The sequence below is a fragment of the Aquarana catesbeiana genome, linkage group LG13 (assembly GCF_042186555.1).
Source record: "Aquarana catesbeiana isolate 2022-GZ linkage group LG13, ASM4218655v1, whole genome shotgun sequence".
In the NCBI taxonomy this organism is placed as follows: Eukaryota; Metazoa; Chordata; class Amphibia; order Anura; family Ranidae; genus Aquarana; species Aquarana catesbeiana.
Window position 1 is genome coordinate 238325231 of NC_133336.1, and position 18135 is coordinate 238343365.

Sequence of the window (18135 nt, forward strand, 5' to 3'; positions counted from 1 at the left end):
CATAGAGGTCCCTAGCTTCAACATCAAAGTCTTGTTTGTGAGAGCAATTCCTTTTGATTCTAAGGAATTGACCAAGTGGTATTCCCTTAATCAGGGACTTAGGGTGGTCGCTTGTGGCCTGTAATAGAGTGTTAGCTGCAGTGGATTTCCTATGAGTTCTCATAGGAAATCCACTGCAGCTAACACTCTACTACAGGCCACTCAAAAGGAATTGCTCTCACAAACAAGAGTTTGATGTTGAACCTAGGGACCTCTATGGTAGATTTAAAGAGAGAGGCTATTCCCACTCATGTATTAGGGAGGCTAAAAAGAGGGCCATGCAGACAGACAGAAACCTACTTGTTAGGGAAAAAGGTCCATCACCCCTGAATAAATAACAGGATCCAATTAGGATTATCACCAAATTTGGTGCGCAATGGCACCAAATTAAAAAGATTTTGAGTCAACATTGGCACATTTTGGCTGAATCGCCCATTCTTGGAAATATTGTGGGCGACCACCCTCTCCTCACTGCTCGTCGCTCTTGGAACCTTCGAGACATCCTTATCCACTCTGAATACCAGAGATCCCCTACTCCCAATTGGTTAACCCAACTCACACCCTTGAAAGGCATGTACAGATGTGGCAGGTGCTCTGTTTGTAAATATGTAGAATGTACGGACGTGTTCGCCGATTCTGATGGGAAGAAACAATTTAAAATCAATAACTTCATTAATTGTAATACCACCAGAGTAATCTATATGCTTACTTGCCCCTATGGCAAGAACTACGTGGGTAAGACCAAAAGACAACTTAAAATCAGAATCGGTGAACGCGTCCAAAGTATCCTCAGTAAGGGTGATGAACGTCCACTGTCATTGCATTTCATCCAATTTCATCACGGTGATCCCACTGGACTCACCTTTAAGGGAATTTACAGACTGAACCTCCCATTGAGAAGGGGGGACTTTGACAGAGTTTTGTGGGAGAAAGAAAAAATGTGGATATACATTTTAAACTGCATGCAACCTCGAGGATTAAATAATGAGTGCAATCTCTCTGTGTTTCTCATGCCTTAGTCATGCACAGCAATATAAAATCCCTATCCATGCTGTACTTTGGTCTCATGCCAGTAGTAGGTCTTTTTTTCCTTTTGGCTTGGCTTGTTTATTTTGCCTTGTTTTGTTTTGTATTGTTTTATCCATTTAGTCAACAATCTATTTATCCCTTCCCCATTCCTTTTTGGTATTATTCTTTTTCCTATTTATTTTCTGTTTGAGGATTCCTGCACTTCCAGATCTGCCCGTCGACTTTGTATTGTCTGCATTGTATGTTTGGCTGTTAATTAGTTGCGCAGTTACCCAGACAACCAGATGCTGACTCGATTACGTAGTCTGATGCTCTGACTATTAAAGGACATTTTTCTGGCTTCTGCGCATGCTCTGAAGAAACCCGGGTGACGGGTGAAATGCGTCAGCATGACTCCATCACGCTCCCTATAGTGTACATGCTGATCCACCCACACGCCAAGGGGATTCCTCTGCCATCTCCACGAGTGCCACAGGAGAGCCCTGAGACTCTGTGACGGCCGCCCCGTCTGGGCCACTACTTCACCTAACACCTCTCCACCTGACTGGCACTATATGGACTTAATTGGCGATATCCTGCATCAAGAAGGAAGCCATCCTGATCAGCTGTTGGAAGATTAACAAGCAGTAACCGTTTGTTCATCTGTCCGGTGATGCAGTCCGATATCCACATAGCGGTGAGATCTTACTTTTTACACCTCCCAATTGGGAGGGTATTACACATATAATCATACAGCTCTCCCACAAATTTCTATCAATCTGCTGACACTGGTGTCCCCGAACCTGCTTTTGCTCCCATGCAATTACAGCCCGGTTGCAGGAATTCCCTTTCAGTATATCCCTCTCCACTTGGACCTGTAATATTACAGTGAATTCTGTGTCTAAGGACTTATTACGAACTGTCCACACCACTAGTCAGTCTGCTGCAGTTCCTGACACCCTTTGGTCATTAATTTAGTGGATAAGAGGCATACATAACCGTATGGTTACCTACATTCCCCTTCAGTTTATTTAACTCATACTGGTGCTACTTGAAGGACAATCATCTTTAACCCTTAGATGATCCAATAGTGACCATTACTCTCATCAGCTATTATATATAGGGGGACTGTATGGATTAGTGTGTGGTGGTCATCTGTGTGTGTAGACAACATTGTCTATTTTAATGAATTGTTGGTGGTACTTTTTAAAATCTTTTTTAATTATTTAGTTTGATCGGTGTTTAAGTGAATTGCTAATAAACTTTATATTATTTTGCTAATTGCCTGTTCCTTTCTGAAGAATTGCTTTTTTTAGGGATTGTCTCTCCAATTCCTTTCCCCCTTTTTCTAAATGTTCAAAGATGATCCATCCAGTTGACATTTCTAAAACTTTTTACCAAATCATCAAAAAACCGACATCTCATCATCATTGTCTGGTCTTGGTTCTACATACCTGACCCGCTTCAGGTTGGGTGATTTCAGGCTGAGTTCTCGGAGGTAAGGGGTTACGGCACTTGGAGGGCTGTTGATACTCAGCTCTAGATATGTGAGGTTCTTATTGTTACTCAGAGGCATCATCAATGGGAGGTGTTCATCATCTAGGAAATTATCCCGTAGCCTGTCCAAGAGGAGAGAAAAGTGTCATGTCTACCCCAAATCAGTTTTCCTAATTTTTAAAAGTAATATAGAGAGTTTACAAGTTTAGCTTTTCTTCTTTACATCTCTCTCTTTTTCTTCTTTGCTCCCTTCCATTACCCTATAATTTCCTTCAACCATTCCCCTCCTCTCCTCCCCCTTTCCTCTCATCTTCTTTCCCTCCCCCACTCCTCTCTTCTCCTTCCCCTCTCCCTTTCCGCTCTTCTCCTTTCACTCCCCCTTTTCTCTCTTCTCCTCTCCTTCTCCCTTTCCCTTTCCTCTTTTCCCTTCTCCCTCTCCCTTTCCTCTCTTCTCCTTTCCCTCTTCCTTTCTTTCCTCTCCCTCTCCCTTTCCTTTCTTCTCCATTTCCTCTTCTCATTTCCCTCCTGCTTTGCTCTCTTTTTCTTACCCTCTCTATTTACTCTCTTCTTCTTTCCCTCTCCTCTCTTCTACTTTGCATCTCCCTTTGCGCTCTTTTACTTTCCCTCTCCCTTTCCTCTCTTCTCCTTTCCCTCTCTCTTTTCTCTCTTCTCCTTTGCCTCTCCCTTTCCTCTCTTCTCCTTTCCCTCTCCCTTTCCTCTCCTCTCTGTTCCCTCTTTCTTTTCTCTCTTCTCCTTTCCCTCTCCCTTTCCTCTCTTCTCCTTTCCCTCTCCCTTTCCTCTCCTCTCTGTTCCCTCTCCCTTTCCTCTCTTCTCCTTTCCCTCTCCCTTTCCTCTCCTCTCTGTTCCCTCTCCCTTTCCTCTCTTCTCCTTTCCCTCTCTCTTTCCTCTCTTCTTCTTTCCCTCTCTCTTTCTTCTCTTCTCCTTTCCCTCTCCCTTTCCTCTCTTCTCCTTTCCCTCTCTCTTTCTCTCCCTTTCCTCTCTTCTCCTTCCCCTCTCTCTTTCCTCTCTTCTCCTTCCCCTCTCTCTTTCCTCTCTTTTCCTTTCCCTCTCTCTTTCCTCTCCTCTCCGTTCCCTCTCTCTTTCCTCTCCTCTCCGTTCCCTCTCTTCTCCTTTCACTCTCCCTTTTCATTTCCTTTCTCCCTTCCCTAATATTTCTTCCTTCGTTCTTTTCTTTCCTATCACTCTTCCTTCCCCTCTGTCCTTTATTTCCTCCTTTCCTTATCCTTCCCATCCTACCAAAGTAACAGGTTCTTTTTAATGATGGCCCATACATCTGCCTATACTTTCCTTTTCTTTTTCTCCCTCAGTGTTCCATTTTCCCAAAGGAAGAAGAAGAAGAAGAAAAAGGACTCGCCCCCATGTTACACTGCTGGTTGCCAATAACCAACGACTCATCATGGTAATAAGAAGGGCAGCAGTCAAATGTTCTACAGTGATGGTATACTCACATCAACTGCTCCACAGTGCAAGTTGGACTGGACAAAGCCTCCATCAAGTCACCAAAGTAAGGACAGATCAAAGAATTAAATGATAGGACGAGTTTCTTCAGAGATTTGTTACTTCTTATTCCTGATGCCAAAAGAGGGCAGGAAGTGTCCGCCAGCCAGTTACTCTCCAACCTGGAGGAAGAAATAAAAATGTAAGAGCATGGGAACAATGAACCATGTGTCAGCTGTGTATGTGTGACCTCCCTTTCGAATTTCTTGGCCAGAATGTCTTATATGGTTGAGGGCCTTTTCCATAGAATTTGCTTGGTTACATTACAGAGCATGCTGCCAGATCCTACCTCAACTCTCCCCACTTACACAGGCTTGGGACTGGCATGCAGAATGATAGCACCAAAGAAGAAGGGATCCAATTAACCTACCAGCGTGTTTTTGGAGTGTAAGAGGGAATCCACACAAGCACTATACAAATAGTGTTCTAGGTGAGAATCAAACCAAGGACCCCAATTCTAACCACCAATCCATTGTAATAACCATGTGTCAATTAAAGCCCATCACAAGCTGAAACTGTTTTTGTCTAGCTTTGGATATGTGGGTAGGTGCAGTGTGAAGTGGCTGGCACGTGGACCCAACACACAGAGTCCACGTGCATTCACAGGAGTATATTGTAACAAAAGTTCAGCAGTACACAACAGGCCTGGGGAGGAGGCAACCCAACTGGGACCACGTACAAAGGGCAACAGTGAAGAAACAGAAGACCGGAGACCCGCAGAGGTCACAGCACCCTAGCCGGTCAGTAGTCAAAGGAGAGGCTTGCCAGGAAGGTTTGCGTAGTCCCTGTGCTTTTCCTACTCCTCCGCAACATTTCTCTGGTTCTAAGTACTGTCCCTGACAGATGGGTGACCTATTCCTACTTAACCACTCACAAAATATGTGACAAACCCAGGATCCAGGGTTTTAAATAGACTCGGCCTGACCCAAGATGGCCACCAAAGTCACACGGGGAACCAGCATCCAATTCAATAGCTGCCTTCCTGTGACTGAGGAAACCACAAAGGAACTAGGTTCCTTTTGACTTCCTTCACCATCTGTATTGCCGTTGCCGATGAGTGCCACCTGCAGTGGAGAGTGCACCTGTCTACAGAGTTAGGAAGTGTCAAAACCTCTGTCAGGTGTATATTTCTATATGAGTACTTGCTAAGGAGATCCACCATCTTTATTTGTCTTGATCAGCATTGTTACCAGGACAAAAAACAATGGGAAATCCCAAAATGTACAGCTCTCTTAGGAACAAGAGGTGAGTAAAGATTTCAGAGGAGACACCTGTACTTCTAGCACACATAACCCCCTTCATCTCCGCCCCCACCTTTTCTCAGCAGTCGGCAGCTGAGAGGAGGACAGAACTCCTCCTCCAGATCCTACACCTCTCTGTGCAGCTGCAGAACCCACTCATCTTTGCTTCACCAGCTCTCAACATTTAGCAGATTCCAGAAGCTGACTCCAGCCCTCCTCTGGTCCTCCTTTAGACCCTGCTCTTTCTGCTTCCCAGCTCTGCCTCCAGCTTCTTCCTGTCAAAAGCACAAGGTAAGGGGAAGTGCACTGTGATGTAAGGAGGGTGAGAGACTCTTGACTTCTGATGAAGGGGGGGCTCTTGACATCTAATGTAAGGGTGGCGGTTGGGTTCTCTGGCCATCTAGTCTTACAACTAATACTCAATATTCCCATTGCATGAAGCTTTAAAAAGATTTGGGTGCTGTAGCAAAGGCCAGCTAGAGACTGGTTCAAAAGTCACAATGCAGATATTTACCAGCACACCATGGATCAACAAAATAGAGTCCAAACAGATTTTTTATTGCATCATCATATCACAAAGTGGTGCAACTTTTCGGAGCCAGGCAGAGCCCCTTTGTCAGGCATGTTATTCACATGCCTGATGAAGGGGCCCTGCGTGACTCCGAAATGTTGCACCACTTTGTGATGTGATGATGCAATAAAAAAATCTGTTTGGACTCTATTTTGTTGACCCATGGTGTGCTAGCAAATATCTGCATTGTTACATATAGAACTGGCCCCTTGAGGGCAACCATAATGCTGATGCGGCCCACAATGAAATTGATTTCTTCTCACTTTGGAGAGTTTTATTCCTCCCTTCCTGCCGTATCTCCAAGACAGGATGTAAAAATAAATCTCTCTGATGGGACACAGAAAAAAAAATATTGGGTTTTAACAAGAGGTTTGAACACCGACAAACAGTCCCTGTATAACCCATCCTCTACCATGCATGCCTCAGTTTTGTGTCTAGTGTCAAAGAAGGTTGAGTGCCTTTTCTTCAGCTTTGCTGAAAAAAAAAGTCTAACTAGCTAGCTTTAATTTCTTCGTGGATATTTTTTTCTTGGTAACTTCAATCTATATTCCTTGCTACACCACTGCTTGAGACTTGTAATCTGGAATATGGGATCCCTAATTTTTACAGGTTCACCACCAATGAAGTCTACTTTAGCTCCTTCAGATAGTGATGAGACTGGTGGGGTTAAAGTACCAGAAACGACCTCACCATTTTGCACCTCTGGGCATCTTTTCAAAATTCCCACCAGTGCCAGTTCTTACCACAGTATGGGTTAAGGCTGAGGGATCGAGGGCTCACTCCACATTCTCTTTTCAACAATTCATCACAAAGGAAGCACCATTCCACTGCTATAACTGCTCCTGAAGCACCACATGGATCGCCTTGCCTCCCATTGGCTCTAGTTGCTTAACGCCACCCAGCACAAGATGTTTTCACAAAGACACACAGAGGACAGTCCACCTGCCACGGGAAACCTCAGCCCATACTCTCCTTGTACTTCTAGGCGCGTTTACCAGGAGCTACTACCTCCCCATTTCCACCATTGGGTTCCTTTTCAAAATTCCGTGATGCAAATTCCCATAGTAAACCTTGTTGAAATATCCTGCTTATCCTCAAGCATTAAGAGTTACACATTATAGATGCTTCTAAAAAACTGACTCAAATGATGTGTCAGAGTCCCTAGAGCAATGGTCAGGAGGCTTACCAGGATCATCAAGGAACATTCTCCTGGATCATTACAAAGCAAAGAAGATTGCTGGAAAGCCCCCACTCTCAAGCCTCTGATGAGGAAGAAAGACCGAGATCTAGGTGTATGGAGCAATCTTCTTTGCTTTGGACTGATCCTGCTACTGCCAGAAGATTCCTGCTCCTAGAGACAAGCCCTTTCAGCATTCTGTTGAGCACGGCCATTGCGGGGCCCTATAAAGTGGTTTCCACCAGGGGCGTAACTAGAAATAGCAGGGCCCCATAGCAAAATGTTGTATGGGGCCCCCCTGCAAACAGCCCCCCCCACAGCTGCCCTAATGTCAATGCAGCGTGACCTGTGCCACATACAGCGTGACCTGTGCCCAAAGCAGCGTGACCTGTGCCCAATACAGCGTGACCTGTGCCCAATACAGGGTGACCTGTGCCCCATACAGCGTGACCTGTGCCCAATACAGCCTGGTCTGCCTGTGCCACATACAGCCCCACTTATGCAGAGGAAGAGGCAAGCCACCCGGATCAGCAGAGAGTGGGATTGCCCGCTGTAATAGCTTTCATTTGAATTTCCTGTCTTCCCGGGGCTCATCGTCACATAGCCCCACCTCTTGGCCCGACGCCTTTGATGACGTCACATGTCCCGCATTGGATCGGCGTTCTGTCTATCAAAGGCACCGGGCCAAAAGGTGGAGCTATGTGACGTGAGCCCCGGGAACACTGGAAGTTCTAATGAAAGCTCTTACATCGGGCAATTCAGCTCTCTGCTGATACGGACAGCTCGCCTCTTCCTTTCCTCTCTCTTCTCCTGGCTGGGAGACTGTGCCAGCGGTGCTCTTATCCTCACTGGGCCCCACTCGGCTGCAGGCCCCATAGCGCCCGCATGGGTCGCTATGGTGGTAGTTACGCCCCTGGTTTCCACCAGTAATGCAGATCCTGGAGTGCACTAAGGTTTATGGACTGCTTCTCCATACCCAGAAGCAATTAGATTGGAAAACCTGAACTCCAATGGACCACACTTGAGACGAGTACAGCAAACAGGATTAGAACCTAGAATTTCATCAGAATATAAACTACCTTTCTTGTTACAGCACATTGTCCAGCTGTATTTAGATCAAGTGACCTGCCAAGGGAATGATCCATTGATGTAGAAGGAACCACATTTTCTGGAACTAAAAGATGTAGACCAGGAGACATAAAACCTAAAATGATAGGATCCTCCACAATATGGGAACACAAGACTTCCCCAGCTCTATAAATGGAAGACGGATTTCACCAGGTCAGAAACCACTCGGTTCTCAGAAACAGAAAATTTGGTCTGATCAGTAACTCTTATCAGTTTGTCTGATGACAGCAGAAGGAAATGCTGAGACAGCTTGCGAAAAGACTAGAGTGAGTGCATTGAAGAAGGTGAACCACTGCTACATGACTCTGCTGCAACAACTAAGAGACAGGTAATTTCCTGACTGAGGGACAATGAGGGACATAACACCCTGAGTATCAGTTAAAAAACCTAACTTTAACATGTAAACCTTAAAAACATTGACCAAAAACGTTTATAGTTATTATCCCTTCCAAGAAGTTGATGTGAATTTTCCATCAGATCAGACATGTTGGTGAACATCCAAAACCAATCCCACCAAATGTCTTCTCATTTTCATGTTCTACTCACTCCAGTTCCTCTAATTTGCAGGGAGGACTTGACAAAGCTGTCATCAGGTCACCAAAATGAGGCCCATCCAGCTTGTTACAAGACAACCGAAGTATTCGTAGAGACTTATTGGCACTGATTGCAGGTCCTAAATATGAGCACGCCCGGTCTGTTAGTCCAGTGGCTACCAATCTACAGGAAGGGAATATAAAACAAATCTGATTAAAAAATAATTTATTCTGTTCGTTTTTAGTGGAGTGCAGATTTCAAGTGTAAATGTACTGTCTATGCCAGTTGTCTTCAAAATGTGACAACGGGCCAGATGCGACCCTTTGCTTGCCTTTATCCGGCCCTTAGGGCACTGTTGCTCTCACTGATACAAACAAGGCACCATCACTGACACCAATGATGAGGCACCATGTCTTCCACTGACATTAACAGAGGGGCATAATTCCTCCCACTGATATCAATCATGGGGCATTATTCCTTCCACTGACACCAACGAGGGGGCACTATTCCTCCCACTAATACCAATGATGGGGCACTATTTCTCCCACTATTCCTCCCACTGACACGAATGATGGGGCACTTTTCCTCCCACTGGCACAAATGATGGGGCACTATTCCTCCCATTGATACTAATGATGGGGCACTATTCCTCCCACTGACACGAATGATAGGGCACTTTTCCTCCCACTGACACAAATGATGGGGCACTATTCCTCCCACTGATACTAATGATGGGGCACTATTCCTTCCACTGATACCAATCATAGGGCACTATTCCTTCCACTGAATCCAACGCGGGGGCACTATTCCTCCCACTAATATCAACGATGGGGCACTATTCCCCCCACTGACACCAATGATGGGGCACTATTCCTCCCACTGATACCAATGATGGGGGCACTATTCCTTTCACTGACACCAACAATGGGACACCATCCCTCGGACCAATACCAACAATACCAATGAAGGGGCACTATTCTTCCTAATGGGCATAGGCGCTATGTCATTTATTTATTCCCAGTGACCACCAAGCCTGAGACATTATCCACTCCCACTGATGCTGGGGCATTTTCTACTCCCACGGGCCACAGTCTGGCCCCTCCTAAGGTCTGATGGACAGCAAGTTGGCTCCTGCTACGTATCCTTAATTTAGAGCCAGAGTCTGAAGTTGGGCTTTAACTAAAAAATGTACTATATCCTTTCTATTTTACAACATTATGAATTATACAATCACATACAATAAGACAACTTACTGCAGAGTGTGTATCTTGCAGTCGGGATGTTTTAATGCTGAACATATAAACTTGACTCCTTCATCTCCGAATCTATTGTAATTGAATCTGTAAGGAGTGAATAAGATACATTTCAGTAATATATACAAAAAATGCATTGTGCAACTACTCACATATACTGTACTATCCTCCCTGCTAGAGAATTTATAATGGTGTTCAGCTTTGAGATCCAGGCACTTCTGCCAGATAGCACAGCCAGGCCCTCAACCTCCCCTGAAGTACACTTGGTCAAGAACATATGCCGAGCCTGCTGACTGGCCAGTGAAGGAGTAGCAGAAGACTGATGTAGACATCCGCTCGTTTTGCTCTCTCCTCCTGTCAGCATGCTCATAGTCAGCATATGTGCAATGCAGCACAGCTGATTGGCTCCCAGTATTTCCCTCCATTTCTTTGCCTGTATGCTGCAGTTCACAAAATTAAAGGAGGCTCAATTTAGGTACCCCACACTAGCTGTATTTAAAAATATTTTATTATAATTTTAAATATATAACTGCATTATTGCAATAAATACCATGTTTTTCATTTCATTTTGGTAGGTATAAAATATTATCTATTAATATATTGCACGCTGTTTTGGAGAGATTTTGCTATCCCTACCCATGTAGAAAAATGCATGCTGTTTACAAAATGCAATAGCTCAAGTGGAAATCTGCATACACAAATTTATCAATCCCATTGGATAGCTAAGTCCAAGCTTTCAAGTAAAGCCAGCTAAAGGCTGTTGTGATACCTCATTAGCTAACCCATAGTGCTCTGGAAATCCTTTGCAATATTGTAAAACCAAGATTGCATATCCTATCCTACCTGTCTCCTATAAAAGAAGTAAAATTAGAGTTTTAGCTTCCCCTTTGTTCCAGCCTGGTATAGGGATTGCTTGTTCAACATAATAATATAGAAGGTTCACTAACTTGGGAGAGAGGAGTGATTCACAGTGAGGTTGCACAAAAAAGCTTACCATGAAAGTAATAAATAACTAGAAAAGGTACAATTTCTGGGGAAATTGTGAAAGTGTTCTTGCCTCTACAACTGGAGTGGGCGGAGTAACTGGGTGGAGTGGCTTGAGTAACTGTGAAAAGTGTTAAAAAGCTTAATATTTTAAAAAGTATAAATAGTAGTAAAACAGTTGAAGTCCCATCATTAGCTGAAAGAGCTGAACATTTTTTTCAAAAATGATTTTTTTTTTCAAAAATGAATTTTTTTTCAAAAATGATTTTTTTTTCAAAAATATTTTTTTTTTCAAAAATATTTTTTTTTTTCAAAAATATTTTTTTACATGGGGCAGTCATAATGTTTTGGCTGATCATGGGGTGGTCAGCTTTTGTCACCTCCCACTCTAGTTTTGAACATTTCGCCATTCATTCCTATGGGACCAATTTCGCCGCAAAAACGTCATTTCGTGGACCATTCGGCGAAACATTCCACAAAGTAATAACACACCAATCGGGAACAATCCGCTCGTTTCGGTATATTACTTGTCTTTGTAGTGTAAAAACTGTGGGAGGAGTCTACAAGCATTATCAAGTCTAGCAGATGAAGTCACATGCATTTGGGGTGTCTCAGCATCTTGTGTTTACAACCACTGTTTCCTAGCAACGCTCATGCCCTGTTTATGCTTCCCAAATACCACTTCATCAAAACTGCCCCATCAGAATTACCCCATCAAAACTGCCCCATCAGAATTACCCCATCAAAAATGCCCCATCATATTCCTCTATTATAAATCAGTACATGGTGTGTCTGTCCCCTCCCCCGGGCTCTGTAATCAGCTGAGATGCTCCAGCCACCTTCCCCCCTGTGTATAACAGAAGCTTTGGTAACCATGGCAACAAAACAAACACTAACAGTACACTCTGATTAATGGCTAAAATTTCCTGAAATGACCTCTAAACAAATGGCCGTATTTTAAAAACTATACATCCTACAGCGAAGATCTTTATATTGTGAGAATCACAAGACCCAGACCTAGATTTTGATGTATAGTATGTCTGTGAAATATTAAAAATGAAGGCACGGTCGCAGTTTAGAAATTGCCCTTCAAATTTGGAGGGGGCTAGAGTGTAGTTTCAATGAATGTCAATGGACGGCGTGAGTTACAAACAAATGGTCATATTGTGAAAACTATCAGGACTATGGCTTAGCCGTGGACATGTTTAGTGGCAGCAGGGATAGCTGAACGTTTTGATATAAGATTTGTGTAGGTGGGCTTGAAAATGAGGGAGTGGCGGCAGTTTAGAAATCATGTTCTGATTTTCCAGCTTTTGTCATCTCCCACTCTAGTTTCCCCATTCATTCCTATGGGACCAATTTCGCCGCAAAAACGACGATATTTCGTGAACCATTCGGCGAAACGTTCCACAAAGTAATAGCACACCATTCGGGAACAATCCGCACGTTTCGGTATATTACTTGTCTATGTAGTGTAAAAACTGTGGGAGGAGTTAGGGTGGTAAATTTGGCTATAATAATAAGAACTAGAAAAGGTACAATTTCTGGGGAAATTGTGAAAAGTGTTCTTGCCTCTACAACTGGAGTGGGCGGAGTAACTGGGTGGGGTGGAGTGGCTTGAGTAACTGTGAAAAGTGTTAAAAAGCTTAATATTTTAAAAAGTATAAATAGTAGTAAAAAAGTTCCATCATTCGCTGAAAGAGCTGAACATTTTTTTCAAAAGTAATTTTTTTTTTCAAAAATGAATTTTTTTTAATCAAAAATGATTTTTTTTTCTTCAAAAATGATTTTTTTTTTCAAAAGTAATTTTTTTTTCAAAGGTAATTTTTTTTTTCAAAAATGAATTTTTTTATTTCAAAAATAATTTTTTTTTCGAAATTATTATTTTTTTTAAAGTAATTTTTTTTTCAAAAATAATTTTTTTTTTTCAAAAATATTTTTTTTTTTCAAATATATTTTTTTTTCAAAAATATTTTTTTTTTTTAAAGAAATTTTTTTTTCAAAAATATTTTTTTTTTTCAAAAATTATTTTTTTACTTTTTTCAAAAATTTTTTTTTTTTTTCAAAAATATTTTTTTTTTTTACATGGGGCGGTCATAATGTTTTGGCTGATCATGGGGTGGTCATAATGTTTTGGCTGATCATGGGGTTGTCAGCTTTTGTCACTTCCCACTCTAGTTTTGAACATTTCGCCATTCATTCCTATGGGACCAATTTCGCCGCAAAAACGTCATTTCGTGGACCATTCGGCAAAACATTCCACAAAGTAATAACACACCAATCGGGAACAATCCGCTCGTTTCGGTATATTATTTGTCTCTGTAGTGTGAAAACTGTGGGAGGAGTCTACAAGCATTATCAAGTCTAGCAGATGAAGTCACATGCATTTGGGGTGTCTCAGCATCTTGTGTTTACAACCACTGTTTCCTAGCAACGCTCATGCCCTGTTTATGCTTCCCAAATACTGCTTCATCAAAACTGCCCCATCAGAATTACCCCATCAAAACTGCCCCATCATATTCCTCTATTATAAATCAGTACATGGTGTGTCTGTCCCCTCCCCCGGGCTCTGTAATCAGCTGAGATGTTCCAGCCACCTTCCCCCCTGTGTATAACAGAAGCTTTGGTAACCATGGCAACAAAACAAACACTAACAGTACACTCTGATTAATGGCTAAAATTTCCTGAAATGACCTCTAAACAAATGGCCGTATTTTAAAAACTATACATCCTACAGCGAAGATCTTTATATTGTGAGAATCACAAGACCCAGACCTAGATTTTGATGTATAGTATGTCTCTGAAATATTAAAAATGAAGGCACAGTCGCAGTTTAGAAATTGCCCTTCAAATTTGGAGGGGGCTAGAGTGTAGTTTCAATGAATGTCAATGGACGGCGTGAGTTGCAAACAAATGGTCATATTGTGAAAACTATCAGGACTATGGCTTAGCCGTGGACATGTTTAGTGGCAGCAGGGATAGCTGAACGTTTTGATATAAGATTTGTGTAGGTGGGCTTGAAAATGAGGGAGTGGCGGCAGTTTAGAAATCATGTTCTGATTTTCCAGCTTTTGTCATCTCCCACTCTAGTTTCCCCATTCATTCCTATGGGACCAATTTCGCCGCAAAAACGACGATATTTTGTGAACCATTCGGCGAAACGTTCCACAAAGTAATAGCACACCATTCGGGAACAATCCGCACGTTTCGGTATATTACTTGTCTATGTAGTGTAAAAACTGTGGGAGGAGTTAGGGTGGTAAATTTGGCTATAATAATAAGAATAATATATATGTGAGATAACAGTAAGTGGTCTTGCTATGCAAGAACACTTAATAATATATATGTGAGATAACAGTAAGTGGTCTTGCTATGCAAGAACACTTAATAAATTTGGATGTTGGACTTATAGAAAATGTCAGCTGCATTAGAAGAGTTCTGTAGTAATGGAAGTGGTGGGCTCCTCAGTGTTCCCTCTTCCTATCAGCCTGAAAGCCCTTCTTCTCCTTCCCCCCAGAAACACATACATATTGTGTACAGCGCCCCCATAGGACTGACTGGGCTCTACAGTTGCTGGAGGGAGACAGAAGTGGGCAGAGAGCCCAGAAACTCTGAGCTCAGCCTATCCCCCTCTATGCCTGTCCCTGCAAAAGTGACAAGGGGGGAGCAGGAACAGTTCAGAAAGGTGTAGTCTCAATCAAGGTGCAGTGTTTGGTATCTTGGGGTTCAGTAACCGAGGTACTAGGAGGATGGGGGATGGGAGTTATAGAGTCAGGGGTTCAGAAAGGTGCAGTGTCTGCTATGTTTGGGTGCAGTGACAGGGACACTGGGAGTCTGGGAAGTTCAGAGTGAGGGGTTCAGAAAGGTGCAGTGTCTGGAGTGTTAGGGTGCAGTGCCAGGGGTGCTGGGAGATGGGGGGTTTAGAGTCAGGGGTTCTTGGTGGCAGGAGTTGTCAGGAGGCAGGGTGCTAGGGGCACTGGGTCTCCATAGGCCCAGTTTCAAAAGCTGTCTATATGTAAGCCTGCAGAGAGGCTTCTCTAAGTGCCACCTGATTTAGCACCGGTCTCCTGAACTGCATTGCCCGCTGATCTAAGATAAGTGGAAGGGGGTTTAGTTAGCATGGGGAAGAGGGTCCTCAGGATTAAGTTATCTATAAGTATAGTTAGCCTTTAGGCCCCCTTCAGACCTAAGCGCTGCAGTAATGTGCGCTTAACCGCAACACATGGTACTCTCTACAGTGTGTTACAGCACTGTTGGTAAATGCCAGGTCTACGCTTAGGAGTGTACAGTGTTTGGGATAATCCAAAATGATGCCAATACCTGGCACATATGCAATAGGGAAAGGAAGTTAAACACATTGCCTTCCTTAACATCAAGAAATTTATGAGCTTGTAAGAAGACGTGCATTTATATCGTACCCTATGTTACGTATGTTATGTAGAGCAGGTGCAAATCTCTCAACGTCCTTCCTCCGAAGGTTACATTCTCTTAAGCCAAGAACTTCAATCTCTTCAAAGGACTGAAGCGTAAAAGACACCACAGAGCAGTCCAGAGGGGTCAGGTTGACGTCACAAAAGGACAAACATCTGAACAATCCCAGGCATTCTGAACAAAATGCCTTATTCTGTAGCTCAAAGAATTTAAAACATATACTTAAGAGCCTTCTTGTTTCCAAGGTTTCAGGTTCTGTAACTTCTTGTTGAAGCCAAGTGAGATGCAGTTGAAGCCAAGTGAGGACATCCTTGGCGGCATCAGAAGACAAGTCACCCAGATAAGGCTCCAAAATGGTGCTGGTGGAGACATCGGAGAGGCCACAGAGAAATGAGAGAAATAGTTCACCATAGTTGTTATTGAACGACTTGGCTCTTTCAAGTGAGCTATGTAACTTCTCTGGAGAATAGTCAATATAATGGACCAAGGCAGCCAAAAATTCCTGGGTGATGGGGTGAAGGAAGGAGAAGGATGCCTCGGGGAAACGTGTGTATTCTTTCATAATCTCGGGTAAAAGTTTTGAGGCCGTGTCCACATTAAACTGTGACAAGGTCTGTTTTTCAAATTTGTTAACATGGTTCATAATTCCATGTTCTGCCATCCACCCAATAGATGTCAACAAACTCCGAGCACTGAATTTATCTGGACTATGGTTGGACAGAACATCAGCAATGAACGCCGCAAAGAGCTGAGTCATAGTTTTCGGCAGTAATGTCTTCTTTTGGTTATTATTGGTTGGTTGGCCTTTGAAGAACTTTGATAACACTGTGCAGATGATCCAGCAATATGATGGGTTGTAACAGAAAGTGTACAGCACACCGTTCTCCCTCAAAAAATCCAAAACCTTGTCTGATATGTCCTTGTTCATGAAGAATCTTTCAATATAATGCTGACTTTCGTTTGGTAAGAATCCAATGACCTCCAATACACCCTTGAAAATGCTAATATCCTTTCCCGCTAATCTGTCTGGTTGGCTGGTCATGAGCAAACGGCAGCCCTTGAGTAGAGACCGCTTTGTCAAACCAACCACAACTGCTCTAACATTTTCTACTTGTTTTATATCATGGGATAGGTGGCGTGATTTAAAATTTATTTCATGAACACTTTCATCCAGGCCATCAAAGATAATGAGTATCCTTTCTGGATTCTTTAAAATGTTCCCAAGTTGATTCTCTAGATATGGATATTCCTGAAGGATCATTGACTCCAAGCTGATCTTTTCTAGCTTGTTGAGATCCCGGAACCTTAAGAAGAAGATGAAAGAAAACCTCTGATAGAATTTGCCGTTTGCCCAATCACAAACCAGCTTCTCCAGTAGTGTTGTCTTTCCTATTCCTGGCACACCAGTGATCATCACCGCATGTGGTTCACATTTTAGCCTTTGGCACCAGCAGAACAGTCTGTTAGGAGAAACACATCCTGCAGCAGTTAGTACGTAATTTTTATGTTTTGCTGCTGTCTCTATAAGCTTGTGTTCAGCTGATTTATAAAAGGGGTGGACATGGGATGCAATCAAATCCATATAACGATCAGAAACATAAAAAGCCTTATTCTGTCCTGTAGATTCTGACGTTTTTGGTATAGCAGTTTCTAGCAGGTGTTGTTTGTGATGTTCCTGTATTTCTGCCAAAGCGAAGAAAGCAAAACATAATAATATCAATAAAATTATAATGAAAAAGCAAAAAAAAAAAAACCAATGACCCCTGACTGTGACAATGTAGCTTATTTTACTCTATGATTAGGCTCTTAAAGAGAGGGAAACACGATAGAAGGCAGAGGAGCAGATGCAACATCCTCTGTACTGGAAAGTACTAATACATTTTCATACTAGGCTTTTACGATGGAGTGTGTCATCTTTTTCTTTGTTGGAAGGTTATGGATGACAGAAGTAGGTGCCTATTTACTACATCACACAAGATGCCTACATTACCCATTGGCTGGGGCTAGCGATAAGGGGCTGTTTTTTTCATATTTTACACCAAAACTAGCCTTTTGGCGTGCATTAGCTTTCCAATCATTGAATGACCTCCAACATTTACCTTTCAGCTCTGGAGTCAGTGGGTTTCCATTTCGGTCCAGTAATATCTGTTGCATTAGACTGTCCCCTAAACAAAGAGAAATCACAGAACGTGACAATAAGTAATTGGTAGTTTAACACTTTTGTCTCTTTTTCTTTGCCATAAATGTGTGACTTACATAAAAAAAGAAACAGAGGGAGAAGAACGAAGGAAAGTCCTTTTAGTGTGGCATTGTTAGTACAAGTTTAATAATAAACAGAATATAGCAAAAGCTAATAGTATGAACTATTCATCCCAGTGCCATATATACCACCGTATACCTACAAGCAGAAACACACATGGAACCCTTCATAGAAGAATGAAGATGGGCACAAATTGGAGTGATCAACTTTCATGGATATTTGAGTATCAACTTTGGCGTATACCTCGGTTTTATATATTTTTTAATATGTTTCGCTTGGTGTTATGTAAAGCTTTATTTTTGCAGTTATATCTGGACACAGGTGCCTATGGCTCACAAATGTAGCTTCTATAATGTAACTGTAATGCCCCGTACACACGATCGGACTTTCCGACAACAAAACTGCGGAATTTTGTTTGAAGGTTGTTGGCTCCAACTTGTCTTGCATACACACAGTCACACAAATGTTGGCTAACAATTACGAACGTAGTGACG

General features: G+C 42.6%; 1 protein-coding gene across 1 annotated transcript in view; it reads right to left on the bottom strand.

Moving 5' to 3' along the window:
- The window catches only part of LOC141116717 (uncharacterized), a 181860-nt gene that overhangs the window by 63340 nt on the left and 100385 nt on the right, over nucleotides 1–18135 (bottom strand). The window contains exons 19-23 of the mRNA XM_073609109.1: nucleotides 17481–17546; nucleotides 15369–17064; nucleotides 9967–10053; nucleotides 8726–8896; nucleotides 4014–4184 (exon numbers count right to left, since the gene is read on the bottom strand). Of these exons, the coding sequence (XP_073465210.1) occupies nucleotides 4014–4184; nucleotides 8726–8896; nucleotides 9967–10053; nucleotides 15369–17064; nucleotides 17481–17546 (2191 nt within the window). The remainder of the gene's footprint in view (nucleotides 1–4013; nucleotides 4185–8725; nucleotides 8897–9966; nucleotides 10054–15368; nucleotides 17065–17480; nucleotides 17547–18135) is intronic.